General features: G+C 37.9%; 1 protein-coding gene across 1 annotated transcript in view; it reads left to right on the top strand.

Moving 5' to 3' along the window:
* The window catches only part of CRPPA (CDP-L-ribitol pyrophosphorylase A), a 324,433-nt gene that overhangs the window by 2,281 nt on the left and 306,487 nt on the right, over positions 1–15,665 (top strand). Inside the window, exon 2 of the mRNA XM_059933945.1 lies at positions 9,790–10,066. Coding sequence (XP_059789928.1) covers positions 9,790–10,066 — 277 coding nt within the window. The remainder of the gene's footprint in view (positions 1–9,789; positions 10,067–15,665) is intronic.

Below are 15,665 nucleotides of genomic sequence, written 5' to 3'. Positions count from 1 at the left end.
CTTCCGGGATCATTCTTTGTAAACTATTACAATGCCTGAAGAATTTATGGAATATGGTTATTTTGGAGTATTTCTCAGGAAATCCTTGGAAACCTTGCATCACAGGGGTGTATCTATGGGTGCTTCTTAGCCATTTGCCAAATGAAAGCCCTTCTATTGGTAAAAGGTGAGCTCCGTTGACTGCTGATAGTTTTCCTAGAGTGTGGTGCTAAAAGGCCTAGGTCATTTCATCCCGAAAGATAAATTATGGAAGTTCCTGTCTTGGAACTGAGAGTCAATGTAAAGAACTAATGAGGATTTAGAAGGAGGTTACCCCTGAAGTTTGGCCCCAAAATGGGATAGGGAAATGCAAAAAAACATGACTAGTTTGGTTTTCAGTTAATGTCATGTAAACATTTATTTCTACTCATTGACTTACCTACCCAAAGCAAGTAAAAATGTATAGCCCTACGAAGGAAACATGAAAGCAAAAGGAGGTGGAGCAGATAAGAGAACAATAAAGCTCTAGAACAAAGGAGATAGAGGAGTGGTAACCAGTCAGTTTTAACAGGCTCAAGGAAGCAGAAACGTAAGCCTTCAGGTAGAAGAGCTGTGAAGGAAGCAAGTTGATTGAAGTCATAGAACCTTGGAAAGGCTCAGCAGTTAAAAGTACTAATTAAGGTAGGGTAGACAGAGAACAACTGTCTACAGCTGTAAAGGCAACTGGTTGGAACCTTCAAAAAAACAGGCTCCCAGATCCCTGTCAGAACGCTGGAGGCTTAGCCTCGGACTCAGAACCAGCACAGCCAATGGCAGAGTGAAGTGCTCCATGGCCATAGAGAAATTAAGAGCCAGATTCTCATTTTCGAATGAGATCCTTAGCACTTAAGGTAGACTCAAGGAAGTACTTTACTTTTCAAACATGCTATGCATTAAAGCACCTGTCTTTGCACAACTGAGAAGTTGGAGGAGACATTGAGAGGTTTGTCTTGTGAATTGTCTGGGACTTCATATTGTTTTTCTGCTTCAGTTGAAATTGGAAAAATACGCATTTTTCTAGTTTAGCCACGTTTTACTTGTGTGCCATTGAAATTTCTTAAACTAATTATCAGATGAAATGAGATTTAAAAGAATCTCTGAACCCTCAAATCTTAAACATGTTGGCTAAAGGCTTTCACTGGATCAACAGAGGCTCAAAGTCCATCTGAACTAGTTGTGTGTGTGTATATATTACAAATAGCTTTTATATGTGTACAAGAATATATATGTTTATATGTTCACAAAGTATATTGAGATTATGCAACTTGTTCAGATCTGTGCATTACATTAAAAGGATCAAGTATAACTAATTTGTAGGTTGTAGTAAGAACAAAGGTCTTCAGAAGTTGACTAAAAATATTTCTAGGAGTTTTAAAGTTTCCTTTTGACCTTTTAGGGGGAATTAAAATATAAATTGAACCACAGATTATAACTTGAAGAGAACTTTGATTTTTCTTATTTTGTTAACAAGGAACTGAGGTCAAGGGTATTAATCCTTTTCATAACGATTTATGACCTGAGTTTGCAAATGGAAGCATTGCTTTAAGAAATCATGTGGCAGTGGTATTATTGGCAGGGGCCTAAAGCTCTGACAATTCGGTTGTAAAATCTACTCACAGTTGATCAACTGATATCTAAATTTTACTGGTTAAAAAAAAAATGTATTCCCAGGTCTGAAATAGGAAGTAAAAATTCCTGCTGGCAGTCTAATTTCTGGCTTCAAATATCTAGGGAAAGAGAGTGTTATTAAGGAGAGCTAGTTAACCTGGAATAGCTAAGTAGACTCAAATGGCAACTACAATGAAAGCAAGTTAGAGAGGCAAACTTTGGCCATGCTTATTCAGACTCCTGGTGGCTGAAGAATGGGTGGGAATTTCTCTGACAATAGATTTGAACGAAGTCAGGCACAGCCCTCTCCATAGCTCACGAGGCTTCTTAAGTTCTCGAGGACACTGCTTAAGATGTTTCTTGATAAGGTTTCATGCTCATCAAAACCTGTTATTATAAATTGGCTTCCCAGAGAAATCTTTTATAGGAAGAAAATATGCTGTTGCATTGATAAAGAACTTTGCGGACGTTGTGATAGTAATGTGTATCGTTGTATATTAATATGTTGGCATTCAAATTCATGTTTCAGAGCCTTTTTAGTTTGGTTAATGTGAGTTAGTCTCCTCGAGTCTGATAAATTCAGATGAAAAATTCATTTTGTCAATTTGTATGTTCTGGAAACCATGGATTATATGATTGAGACTGGGTGGCTTTCTTATTACTTGGAAAATCGATGAAAGTCCATTTTTAGTAACTGTTAAAGACTCTATGGTGTTTTTCAGTGGATTAACTTCTGGTTTAGTTGATCTTCTGAAAGTTTTCTTTTAATATTTTTTGTGTACTTAAAAAAATTGTTCTGTCCTACTGTGTTTCTGAAAACCACTGCAAATTCTGTTAGAACAAGAGAATAGAAAGCATAAATGTTAATCCAAATGAGCAATATTGATTGCTTGAATTAAGCTGAAAGTAGGAATAGAGTAGGGAAGACAGGAGAAATATTTAGAAGATAGGAATTGGCAATTTTTAGTGATTAATTATATTAAGGATTCAGAAAAAGAGATGAATTTAGGATGCTTTTGAGTGATTGCTCAGATATATGAATTTGACTTAAACATTTTGTCTGGATGCTTCATTAATAAAAGGGTTAAGTCTGAGTCAAGGGAAGGAAGAGGCCTGTATTGTAGAAGAAATAGAGTGGGACTGTGTTTTGCACAGGTCAGATGATTGGAGATTTCAGTTCCCATTGGCCCCCCTGTGGCTACTGTGAGACAAGAGAGAAGACCAGGAGGGGTAGTCTGGGCTTGACCAGTGGAAGCCTTCATGGGCCATATTAAAGAGGCTTGACATTGTCAAGGCAGTCAGGAGCCAGCCCCTTCACACCAATTCGGTATTTTCCTTCTAAAATATCAGGGTGTTTATGGAGAAGGAGGAATCTATAAATTATGGCCACAGTACAATCCCGAGGCCTAATTTCCATGACAACTGTCATGTCAGTGAGCCACAGCTGTCACTGTCCCTTGGGGCCAAACTTCTGCAGCCTGGGTGAGAGCACTTAAAGACTGTTAACAGGGCCTGATTTTTCCATCTGTTTTTATTTATTTATTTTAAATATTTATTTATTTGGCTGCACCGGATCTGTAGTTGTGGCGTGCGGGATCTAGTTCCCTGACCAGGGATCGAACCCGGGCCCCCCGCATTGGGAGTGTGGAGTCTTAACCGCTGGACCACCAGGGAAGTCCCTCCATCTGTTTTTTAAAAGCATTTGTTTAAGTCTACTTTCAACTGATCTTGTTGAACTGTCTGAGCACAATATACCTGTAAGATTTATTTTTAAAATATAATACACATATTAATAGAAATATATTATATTTAAATATAATAAATCTTAAAATATTCTGGGAGAAGATTACATCTGAGATACTGTATTTTTTCCTCAAAATGTCGGTAGGTGTAATGGAGCTTGAGGTTAGGTTTGTATTTGCCTATGGAATGTGCTAGGGAGGAAATACTCAGAACTTGATAAAATCCAGCTACAGGGGGTTCAGTGTGGACTTGCCTTCAGCTAAGGAGGTCGACCGAATTCATTTATTCAGCAAATATTTGTTCACTAGGCACTGTGTGAGGTACTTAAGGCCTTTCTTAGTGCCATGATTCTACATATTAAATTTTAATACTGTAAAAGGCTTTTAATTCTATAACTAGAAAAGTATGTGACTAAATCCTTCAAAACACAAACAGTACTTATAAAGGCTTGCAAGTGCTGGATGTATGCTTGGTTGCTGAACAAAATAGCATAACAAGCCCATTGTCTCTTAAGAGTTGTGTAAAACAGCTTTCCGAACTTTTTTATTGTGACCTGTTATAAGAATTAGATTTTGCTCTTGACTCAGTGACACATACTTAACTACATCCAACATATTTGAAAGAGAATTTCATGAAAACAATCTGTCCTTACTACTTGCTATGCATTCGAATTTTACTGTTGTATTAATTTCTATTGACTCAAAACTGTTAGTCTTAACTTACAAAATTGATTTGATGATACTCTAATGGGTCCTGAAATCTGCAGTTTGAGAAACACTTGTTTAAAACATTTTTCTATTTAGAGCCTCATAAAATTGTTTCAGATAGTCTTAGGCCGCGAGTATATCTGTCTAATCTATATCTACTTTTTTGGACTGCTTTCTGTTTGATGGAACATAGGTAATCATTTTATAGATATTTTAAGGCATTCCAGTAAAATTGGGATTGACCTTTGAAAGTTCATTAACTCAGATGTTTGAATGACTACTGTCAAGCAATGTCCTATCTTTCTCCCTCTTTATTATTCTATATTTTAACATTTAATTTCATGTAACTTTTGGTCAAAAAAGCAACATGTCTTTAAAAGTTGCTTTTAGCTTATTTTTCTGATAGAATAGACTATGGAAAGTAAAAGGTGATAAGTTAGGGCACAGGTTAAGCTCTTGCCTTAGAAAAAAGTCCTGTCCACTGATATAGTTGAACGTGTACTTAAAACTTCTCTATTTAAAAAAAAGCAAACAGTGTGATGTCCTATTAATAAACTAAATAGATTTGATTACTTTTAAACTTTTCTATAAACTCAAGAGCACGTTTTATTCCTAATTGCTTAAGCTTCCTCTTACCTATTCATTGATTCACTTAACAGATACTTCTTTTATTTATTTATTTATGGCTGTGTTGCGTCTTCGTTTCTGTGCGAGGGCTTTCTCTAGTTGCGGCAAGTGGGAACCACTCTTCATCGCGGTGCGCGGGTCTCTCATTATCGCAGCCTCTCTTGTGGCGGAGCACAGGCTCCAGACGCGCAGGCTCAGTAGTTGTGGCTCACGGGCCTAGTTGCTCCGCGGCATGTGGGATCTTCCCAGACCAGGGCTCGAACCCGTGTCCCCTGCATTGGCAGGCAGATTCTCAACCACTGCACCACCAGGGAAGCCCTAACAGATACTTCTTGATACATAGTCTGTGAGGTCAAGAATTCTGCCGGTCTTTGTTATTGGATTACCAGTGACTAGTATAATGTCTGGCAAATGACAGATGCTTACTGGATGTTTTCTGAATGACTAAATGAACACATGAATGAAGGAATACTTACTTATGCTTAAACTGTAAGAAATAAACTTGACCATTTTTTGACCACAAATGCAGCATTATTGTTCAAAATAAATGAATTGCTGGGGACAAGACGATCCAGATGTGATTTTTTTTTTTCTCTCATGGATTTTATGACCTCTCAGTGTTAGTGCTTCTACAGAGGTTTATAGTGTGAGCTCCAAAGTCAGACTGGAGTATACCCAGGTCCCTTCATTTCCTAGCTGTATAATCATGGGCAGGTCACTGCCTCTGTGCCATCTGTGAAATGGAGATAATAGTGATTTCTTTCGGAGCCAATGTGATTATTAAGTGAAATATTACAGACACATGCTCCAAACAGTACATGGCACTTAGCCAACAATTAATACATCTTAGTTGCTATTGCTACTATTAATATTACTGAAAGCTTAGTATGTGCCAAGCCCTGGGATATAGTCTTTGCTTCCTGTGAGTTGGCAGCCTAGTGAGGGAGATAAAAATGAAACAGTATGATGCTTGATAAGACTCCCTAGCGATAAGAGTACTCTGGGAGCTGAGAGCAGAGATGCCGCACCCAGAATGTCAAGGAAAGCTTCCTGGAGGAGGCCACATCTGAACTGACAGCTGAGGAACAGTAGGACTCAGCCTGGAGTGGGTGGGGGTGGAGGAACGATGAGGATGGGGGATAATGTTGAGAGGCAGAGAAAGCAGCATAAGCGGAGACCTGGATGTGAGACAATGTGGCGGTCAGAGAAAGAGGGGCGTGGCAGAGACCAAGTGGTGCAGGGAGAAGGCTGAGATCAGGTCTTGAAGTGTCCTGCTCAAGAGCCAGCAGGGGATGGCCTAAGGTTTACACTTGAGAGAAGTCATCTAGAAGTGGTAAGAGTGGATTGTGCTGATTAAGTGAGAAGGAGGAGACGAGCTAAGAGGCTATTGCAGAAATAATGGGAGAGATGGCTGCCTGGGTCACAGCTGTGCCAGTGGAGACAGAACCTTGGGAAACCTTACACCTAGGGGGCACTGAGGAACTGTCACTTGCTAAGGACTTGGTTAAGCACAGTATAAGTTTTAAACCATGTTAGTAGAGTAAGTTCTAGCAGTGTTAAATTTGCAATGATAGAAGTGGGGGATGGATGGATTACAAAACAAAGAGCAACCTACACTTGGTCATATTCCAGAATCCTCTTTATTGCCTGTTCAGATAACTACATATTTTCTGGTCTGGTATTCTGTGAGCGGTGTTGCTTTGCTTTGCTTGCGTTTAACATTCCCCCAAGGTGTCTGACAAAACATAAGTAATCCCAGTCATCCTTGGAGCCTTAGAATCTAGAAATCAGAGTAAAGAGTCAAACTCATTGAAACAAAACAATCAACAAACAATATTGCATAGGGACGGCGTTTTCATTGATTTTCATTCTCTCTTCAGGTTGATGAGGAGAGCTTTCTGTTTTCATAATCCTTGAAACTATGCTATGTTGTAAGATCCTGGTAGATGAGACAGACCAAAATCATTTATTGATAAAACAAATAATTGTCGAGTACCTACTAGGCGTAAAGCAATGGGCAAAACTGATATTGTCCTTGCTATCATGGAGCCTACTTTCTAGAAGATGGAATGTTGTATTTTGATGAAAAATGGTCAAAATATTTTTTTCAAGTATTTTTTGGCATCAGATGGCAGTATAGGAAGATAAAGTACGATGTATTTGTGTATCAGGTCCTTCTGATGTTTCCCATATGAGACCGTATAGAGTGTGAGGATTGCATGAGTTAAAACATGACTAATGCTGAAGACTTAGCTAACATCGATTAATTTACTATTTCATATTAATTGGTAAATTATTTATTTTCCCAGTTTTTCTTACTGACTCAGGAGGATTATTACCTCTAACTCAGGAAGGTTACCATCTCTTAAATCTCATCCACAAGCACCATCTGATAGACAGGCTGCCATCATTGTCTTGCTCGGACTTCAGCAGCAGCTTCCTACCTGGTCTGTCTGCATGCTTTCTCTACCCAATCTATTCTCCATCTTGCACCAGAGTAAAGTTTATGCTCTTAAATTAGAAGTTGCAGGCACTCCTGTGAACATTTCCATGGAACTAAGTGGCTTAAAGCAACATAAATGCATTCTTAAACTTTTCGATGTCAGAAGTCAAAAAATCGGTTTCACTAGGCTAAAATAAAGGTGTTAGCAGTGCTGTGTTCCTTTTGGAGGCTCTTGGGAGAATCCATTTACTTGCCAGATGGCAATCCATTTACTCTCTCAGGTTCTGGAGGTCACCTGCATTCTGGGACTTATGGTCCTGTGTCATAATGAGTGCTGCATTTGTTACCACATCTTCTCCCTCGACTCACTTGCTTTTCTTTCACTGTTAAGGACTCTTGTGATTATATTGGACCCACCCAGATAGCCCAGGATGATCTCCAACTCAAGATCCTTAACTTAATTACATATAGAAAATTCTTTTGATAGGTAGGGTTACATATTCACAGGTTTTGGGAATTAGGTGATGGACATCATTTGGGGGTTACTATTCTGCCTACCACAGTTCCCATTATGTCATTGAACAGCATAGAATACTGGGGGAGGTGAGTATTAATTTGAGTGTAAATGTCCTGCATAAAGCTTTTCTCTAGATTCCTATTTTTTAAGATTAAAGACTAGAACCCCTAATATGGCCTTGGAGGTCTCCATGGCCTAGCCCAGCCCATCTCTTGTCTGGTTCTCCAGCCTCTTCATGGGCTCTTCTCCATGCTTAAAGAACTCCCCTCCATTTCCTCCTAGTTTCTCAGAACCTTGCTACGGCCTCTGCTTAAACCATCCCTCTCTCTCCCCCTCCAAATCCTTTTGCCTATTTTCCTGCCTCTTGCCACTTGAAGAGGAAACTCTGCTTCCTTAGGGAGCATTATCTTGGCCTTCTCTGTGCTGGTCAAATATTGTGCTGCATGCAATCCTGGAGCCTGGGCCTCTCCTTCACAGCACTTTATTGCAGCTTGCAATTGTTGGTGTTCTTTGTTTTATCTGTAAGCTATGTGAAAGCAGTAACTATTTCCATTGTATACTCAATTCTGATCATTTATTCAGTGCTCAATAAATATTTGTTAGAAGAATGGACTTAAAATGAAAGGATAGTGTGCCCTGAAGTTTCAGTTGTGTGCATCAGTGTAGTGCTGTCGTAGCCACAGGCAGAATGGGGTTTTGGGTTATAGGAAGGGTTTGTTCAATAGCAGAAGGTAGGAGATGGTTAATTATTGAGTGAAGCAACCCAGTGTTTTTCATTTATCGATAGTTAATTTCATTATTCGGTAATTTTCAGACCCTTCTTTCATCTCTTTAAAAGTGAGTACAAGACTTAACTGTCTAGCATGAACATGTAGGATCTCAGAGGCTAAGAATGCCATTAAATTTTAAAGTGGCCTTTAATCAGAGTTGATACCATGGGCCAGAGGCAGTTTTCCTGGCTTGGGCCCGTCAGCTGTGGAACTTTGAGTGTATAATCACGTTAGCCTCTGTTAACACTGGTCTTCAAGAGAATTCTGCCCAACTTTACTGCAGCCCCTGCCACTCAGCGCTGTGGACTGTTAGCATTTGTATGTCAGTAGGCCTTTAAGAAAGTGTTTCAGAACAGAGAAGAATTGCTTTGCCTTGTATCTGACTCAGCAGATGAATTCCTTTAATTTTATATTTCATTAAAATATGAGTTTTCTCTTTTATTTGAGCCTGATTTATACTTATACAAACTTAATTAGCATAGTTTCCCTATTTAAGCTAAAACATTTCACCTCGATGTAGGCAAAGTTTAGTTCAGCTATCCAGCTTTGTTGCCAAATCAATGGACTTCTTGAAAGAGACACAACTTGTGGAATTCAAAAGTGCTTTGAGTTGTTCCTATTTAATGGAGAGAATTATTTGGGGAAAAAAAGCAATTTAAAAGCATAATCTTAAATTTTTTCTCTCAGTCTACTGATGAATATGCTAATTATTTAAATTTAACTTAAGAAATCTGTGATACATATCTATACCTAATCTATGTTTTGCAGTATGGGTACTTTCACACTATGTATTGAAAAATACTACTTATATTTATATTCATGTTTCTGTAGTATGAAAAATTCAAATTCTTAATCAACCCCTTTACTAGACCTGATTAAAAATGCATAACATTGACTTAGTTAATAGCTTTCCGTTTTTTTTTTTTGTTCCTGCCTTTTTTAAAGAAAATTAATTAATTAATTTATGGCTGTGTTGGGTCTTCGTTTTGTGCGAGGGCTTTCTCCAGTTGTGGCAAGCGGGGGCCACTCTTCATCGTGGCGCGCGGGCCTCTCACTATCGCGGCCTCTCTTGTTGCGGAGCACAGGCTCCAGACGCGCAGGCTCAGTAGTTGTGGCGCACGGGCCCAGCTGCTCCGCGGCATGTGGGATCCTCCCAGACCAGGGCTCGAACCCGTGTCCCCTGCATTGGCAGGCACACTCTCAACCACTGCGCCACCAGGGAAGCCCCCACTTTCAGTTTTTAATGTCCCTATGAAGATGTATTAGTAGTAATTAGTAACTCAGTTTTGTTACTAGCTTAACTTTAGTTGTTTAAGAATCAATTGATAACGAAATGTGTGCATACTTTCCTTATAGAGTATCTTGGATAAAGGACATTGTTGTGGCAGTCACTGGAGAGAACATGGAAGCAATGAAGTGTATTATTCAGAGGTACCAGCATAAAGGCATCTCTCTGGTTGAATCCGGAGTGACCCGCCACAGGTCAATTTTCAATGGATTAAAAGCACTGGCGGAGGATCAGCCCAACCGTAGACTCTCAAAGCCGGAAGTAGTGATTATCCATGATGCTGTGAGACCATTTGTTGAGGAAGATGTCCTCCTTAAAGTTGTCACAGCTGCTAAGGAACACGGGGTAAGTATTGAAATACTTCTGAGAACGGATAAAAGGGGCAAACGCTATAGCACATATTCATTTGCTGGATTTTGATGGAATTATATTCAATATTTAAATGTCAAGTTAATTAAAATGGGCAAGATGACATAAGACGTTATGCTAATTTGTTTTAGGAAGTTTATATTATTATAGATCGTGAGACTGTTCTGGAATTTCTTTTGCTAGGTAGTCATTTATCATAATGTAATATGAGCTATTTGGAGAAGAATGCAATAATGTCATTAGAGTATGGATATGAATGGATGGACCTTAGCTGCATATTTAATTTCATTCCTTTACCTAAAAATGCCTAAGAGGGACTTCCCTGACATTCCAGTGGTTGGGACTCCACGCTTCCAATTCAGGGGGTGTAGGTTCGATCCCTGGTCGGGGAACTAGGATCCCACATGCCGCGGCATGACAAAAAAGGAAAAGAAAGCCTAAGAATCTTGTAAGAGTCTAGGAGTTATGTGATTTAAAGCAAAAAAAAAAAAAAAAAACCAAACAAACCTGGCTCATTTCACCCAATTTTTGTTTTAATTTTTTAGAAGTGGTTTATTTTTTAGCACAAACAGCCAGGCAAGAATTTCACACTCCTTAAAGTGAATAATCTTAGGATGACAGAATTCTTTCTGTGTTCACTTCTATTTCACCAAAATAAACACAGGATAGCAAAAGATCTATTGTAATCTTTGGAACATATTTGCTTTTTAAAATTACTGAGTAAAATCCTGTAAATGACATAATAGATACTAAACTTAAGTTTGCAGTCTAAATTTGAGACTTAGTGAAAATTCATGGCCCAGACTTAGTATAGTATAATAGAAATAGGCTGTGGAATTGGACAGATTGAGACCCAATTCTGTTTTTCTAATTATTAGTAGTATAATATGTTCAACTTTCTCAACTTCTTTGAGGTTATTTTCCTCTTAAAAATATAGATGCTAACTTGTAAGGCTGCTTTTAGGATTGGAAATTGTATATATGTTAACTACATAGTAAAGTGCTAAGTATTTAAAGTGGTATTACTGTAAGAATAATTATAATATCTCAGATAATATGTTCCTTCAAAGATTGTAGACCAATGGAAGGAGTCATCTAAGGCTTCCTAGCCATCTGGGTGGTCAGGAAGTTATAAAATACTCAGCTGGGAAAGATAGTCTGATTTCTCTTTAGTTATCTATATGTATTTGGATTTTCATTTTCAGGAAATTTCTCCTAATTCCATCTCTCTACAACATGAATTTCTTTTACATTTAGACCTATGTAAGAATTCCACAGGTAAAATGAAACATTTTTCTTATCTTTAATATAACTTCTAAGTGGTATTTTGATGTAGTGAAAATTGTGGCTCAGGAACATTAGTGACCACAAAACTTTCTCACGGCTCCAGTGTTTTTTGTGACCTCTTCCTCTTTTTCAGGCTCCTAGATTGTGGAAGAGACAATGTGGCCAGGTGCAAGGGTGATGAGGAGGAATAAAAGAAGAAAGGATTTATAACTTTTAAGAATTTGAGTAAAGCTTTACAAGTTTGAAAGTTCTTAGGGAAGACTATATAATTTGGGAAGTTAGAAAGTCTAAGGCATACCATAGTACAAATAAATTATGGCTCTTTGCCTATGTTACCTTTTGGGAAAATAGCACTTACAACTCATTGTGAAAATCAAACATTTGGGTTTTTTGAGTATTCAGAGAATTTCTAAGATTGTTTATGAAGTGATTCTTTTGGTAGTATGTCTGAAAGGCAAAAGATTAATTTGCACCAATTAATATGCTGAGAATATCATTTAACAGGTGACTAATAAAACATGTATAGCAGTTTGGTCATTTTTTGTTAGTTGCATATTTGTCAGAATTGCTTTTAGACTCTAATTTTCTTAAGTTGTTAATCAGAATATAATTTGTAAGGTTCGATCTCATTATGCCTTCTAAATAAAACAAATTATGTTTTAATTAAATCTGAAACTTTCCAAATACATTGAAAAGCTGGTTTAAAGCAAAATCTTTACAACTAATTTAAGAAAACGTCAGAAATTTGGTGTCTAAGAAATACTGCCTTGTTTTTGATGATGTTAAGGGATAATTTTCATAAGTGTAAAATCATTATTAGTTTCATGCAGTTATAAGGAGCATGTTAAGGAGTTTATTGCCCTCATTAATGAGGGAACCAGACAGATGTTACAATTGAGAGGAGGACAAATTTGTATGGAATAAAGGAATGTTGAAATTAATTCACAAATAGACAAAACTTTTTTTCCCCACGGGACGAGGGGTGCCAGTTGAACCTTCACTGGGCAGAATCTATTGGCAAGTTTATAGGCAAGAATGATTTTCCATTTACTATCAGTTATGTATAATTTATGAGAGTTGTAAAAGAGCTCAAGGGCAATGAAAAGCTGGTTTCTGCTAATCAGGAAGGGTTTGCTCTAAACAATACAGTTTTCAACTGGGGACACTTATTTTGCTTATTCTCATTTCCTTAGAATGTTGAGGATAGTGACCCAGTAGCCTCAGGAAATTCAGTCACTACTTTCTGCCACCTCTCCTACCCTGTTCTAAATTTTAATCCTAAAAACAAAAACACAACTAATTGAGATGTACTACTAGTAGTTGAAGTTCTTGAATTGGTGGGAAGTATTGGCATCATTTTAACCTCAGGTCAAATTGCAGAAAACTGGTCTGAATTACTTTCTATAAAGAAAGTAGTGAAGATTTTTGCTTAGAGCTACCAGACAGTTGTTTGCCTGGGATACCTTTGAACTCATTCTCCTTTGTTATTTTAAATTGTGTTTTATAGACTCTCAACTGATTGTCCTGTTTTCTTACCTCTTAGTCTTCAAACCCTACCCAAAAAGGTCCCTTTCAGATAAATCATTTCCTGAATAAATGAGACACTGTGACAGCCCCCTGGTGGGTATGCAGGCTTAAGATAACGTTAATATTTTAACTTACATTACATTTTGGTTAACAAATCCAAATTAATGATGATGTACTACTTCAAGAGACTAAGATGCCCCAAAATTAAGGCTGACATTAGGTTGTCTGCATATAGGGGCTCAAAAGTGTTGCCAGGACCCCAGTTCTTTTCTCTGTGTATGCTCCGTTCTTGGGTTCCACAGAGGCAAGACGACTTCAGTAGGGCAGCTTTTATCATTTCTTTTACTTTTGCTTCTCATTTATTTTTTTACTTTTATTTCTTATTTCTTTTACTTTTGGTAGGGTTGGTCAGAGTATGAAATTCTAAGTGTACAGTTATTTTTTCCCCAGTACCTTGAAAATATATTATGCCATTGTCTCCTGACTTTAATATACCTTTGAGAAGTCTGCTAACCAGTCTAATTGTATCACTTGAAAGTAATCTGCCTTTTCTGTCTGGTTGCGTGTAAGAATTTTTCAGGTTTTGTGCAGTGTCTCTGGTATTTCAATACATGAATCTTTTTTCCCTTGCTTTGGATTTTTTGTCCTTTATGAATTTTATGGTTTTTAAAAATCAATTCTAAAAAATCCTAAGCGATTATCTTATTGAATAGTGACCTTGTCCCATTTCCCAACAGACAGCTTTTTTTCTTCTTTATCCATATGCATCTATATATGATAAACCTTATCCTGTCCTCATGTCTCAACTTTAATATTTTCTGCTTGTTCTCGTGGACTGCCTCACGGGTAATTTCAGTTTTCTATTTCATTCTTCAGTTCTAATCTTTTGCTTAAGGAGTTTTACAATTGTAATAATTATCAATTTCTAGGAGTTCTGTTTGGTCCATTTCAAATGTGACTGGTCTTTTTCTATTTTGCTTTTCTGTTTTGTCTTTCAGTATTTAAACATTTTGTACATTGTAGCTAATAGTAATTCTTGGTAGTTTAATTCTCCAGCTCTTCCATTCTGTTCACTTTTGCTCGTGAGGATTGGTGTCCTCCTTTGCAATTTGGATTGTAAGCCCATGTTTGGCAGGACTCGATCAACAGGAATCCTCTGGGCATGGGATGAAGGTATGTTTCTGAAACATGAATTTGTGTTCCCTCTGCCAGGGATCCCAAGGGCTTTTCCAACCTGCAGCAACTTTTGTCAGTTCTCGGGTTGAAGTTTTGTAGATCCTATGGTGGTGTTAAAACAAATTTCAAACACACGTATAAAGTATAGATGATCATTACCACTTCTCAGGGAAGACTACTCCCACCTCCAGCTCACCCTCCTGCCCACCCCCCCCCAAATCCCAAGCCAGGACAGACAATTTTGCTTTGTCTTTCCTCGCTGAGGGCACCTTTTTCTAGTCTACTCTTTAAACGAGTATATAGCTTCTCATGGATCTTTGAGGGCTACAGTTCTAACCAACCAAGTAGCACAGGCTCAAGATCTAATTCCTCATTCCTTCTCATTTGTTAAAACTAAAGCCTCTTGTTAACCCAAAGGTCTCTGCCATCTTACTTCCTTGGTTTCTGGCTATCATGTTAGTTCTAGGGAGTTTTCTTGAGAGTCATACTTATAAAGTTCTTTTTTAAAAAGGCACTTGTAAAAGTTACTTTTAAAAGCTGTTTATGAATTCTTCTGCATTTAAAAAAATTGTAATAGGTTTTTCCAAGGTATGTGGTCTGCCATATTGCCAAAATAGGAGTCCTTTACAAGTATGAAGTACTTGTATATTTCTGCATAATTATAAGTCAAGAGATGTAGTTATAAGGACATTGTTATAAGGGATATGTTGGAAGGGTAGAATAAGTTGGAGCACTGAAAAATAAAGATGTAGGGAGAATCCTTTTTAGAAGGACTAATAAGCTATTGCATATATTCTAAGAACTGCCAGTAAAGTCTCATTTTCAGTTCATGCTATCAGTAGAGCAACCTCCTAAAGACTTGCTCCTGAGGGAAGACGTTTAGTTTAGTTACTTGCATATGTTTCTTTCCTGAGCTCTCTGTTTTTGCATCTCTAATGATGTTTTATCGTCTCCTCCCTAATCAACTTCTTACAGTAACAGGTTATATTTATTGCTTCTGCTTCTTCATCTCCAATTTATTGCTCAATGCATTGCAATCAATCTGGCCTCTTTCCCCTCTGACTATTCTGCCTAAAAATCACCTGTAACTTTCCAATTCCCAATTAAATACATTTTTAGTCTTTTGTATAACAAGGAGTTTGGCTTTTGTCCCTGGTTCCTTGCAGGGAGAATAAATCCTTGAAATTTGTCAAGGGTCTTCGTTTTTCATGAGCCCATTGGATCTCATTTGAGCTTACGCTAGTAAGATAAGATGACTCAGGATAGGGGCTGGTTACCAGCAAGACCAATGGACCTTTGAACCAGCTGGATTTTTGGGGTGAGAGGAATGGTGCTGGAGACTGAACTCAGTCACATGCTCAATGGTTTAATTAATCATGCTTACGAAGTGAAATCCCAATAAACTCTGGACACTGAAGCACAGTGAGGAACTACTTGGTTGGTGAACAACGAGATGCTGAAAACATGCTGCTCCCTGATTGTTTGGGCACCATAGAAGCTCTGTGTTCTGGTCTCCCCCAGATCTCACCCCATGTGTCTCTTCATTTATTTATCTAGTTTGATTTGTATTCTTTGTCATAAATAT

Source organism: Balaenoptera ricei, chromosome 9 (assembly GCF_028023285.1).
Source record: "Balaenoptera ricei isolate mBalRic1 chromosome 9, mBalRic1.hap2, whole genome shotgun sequence".
Taxonomy (NCBI): Eukaryota; Metazoa; Chordata; class Mammalia; order Artiodactyla; family Balaenopteridae; genus Balaenoptera; species Balaenoptera ricei.
This window is presented reverse-complemented; position numbering and strand designations above follow the sequence as displayed.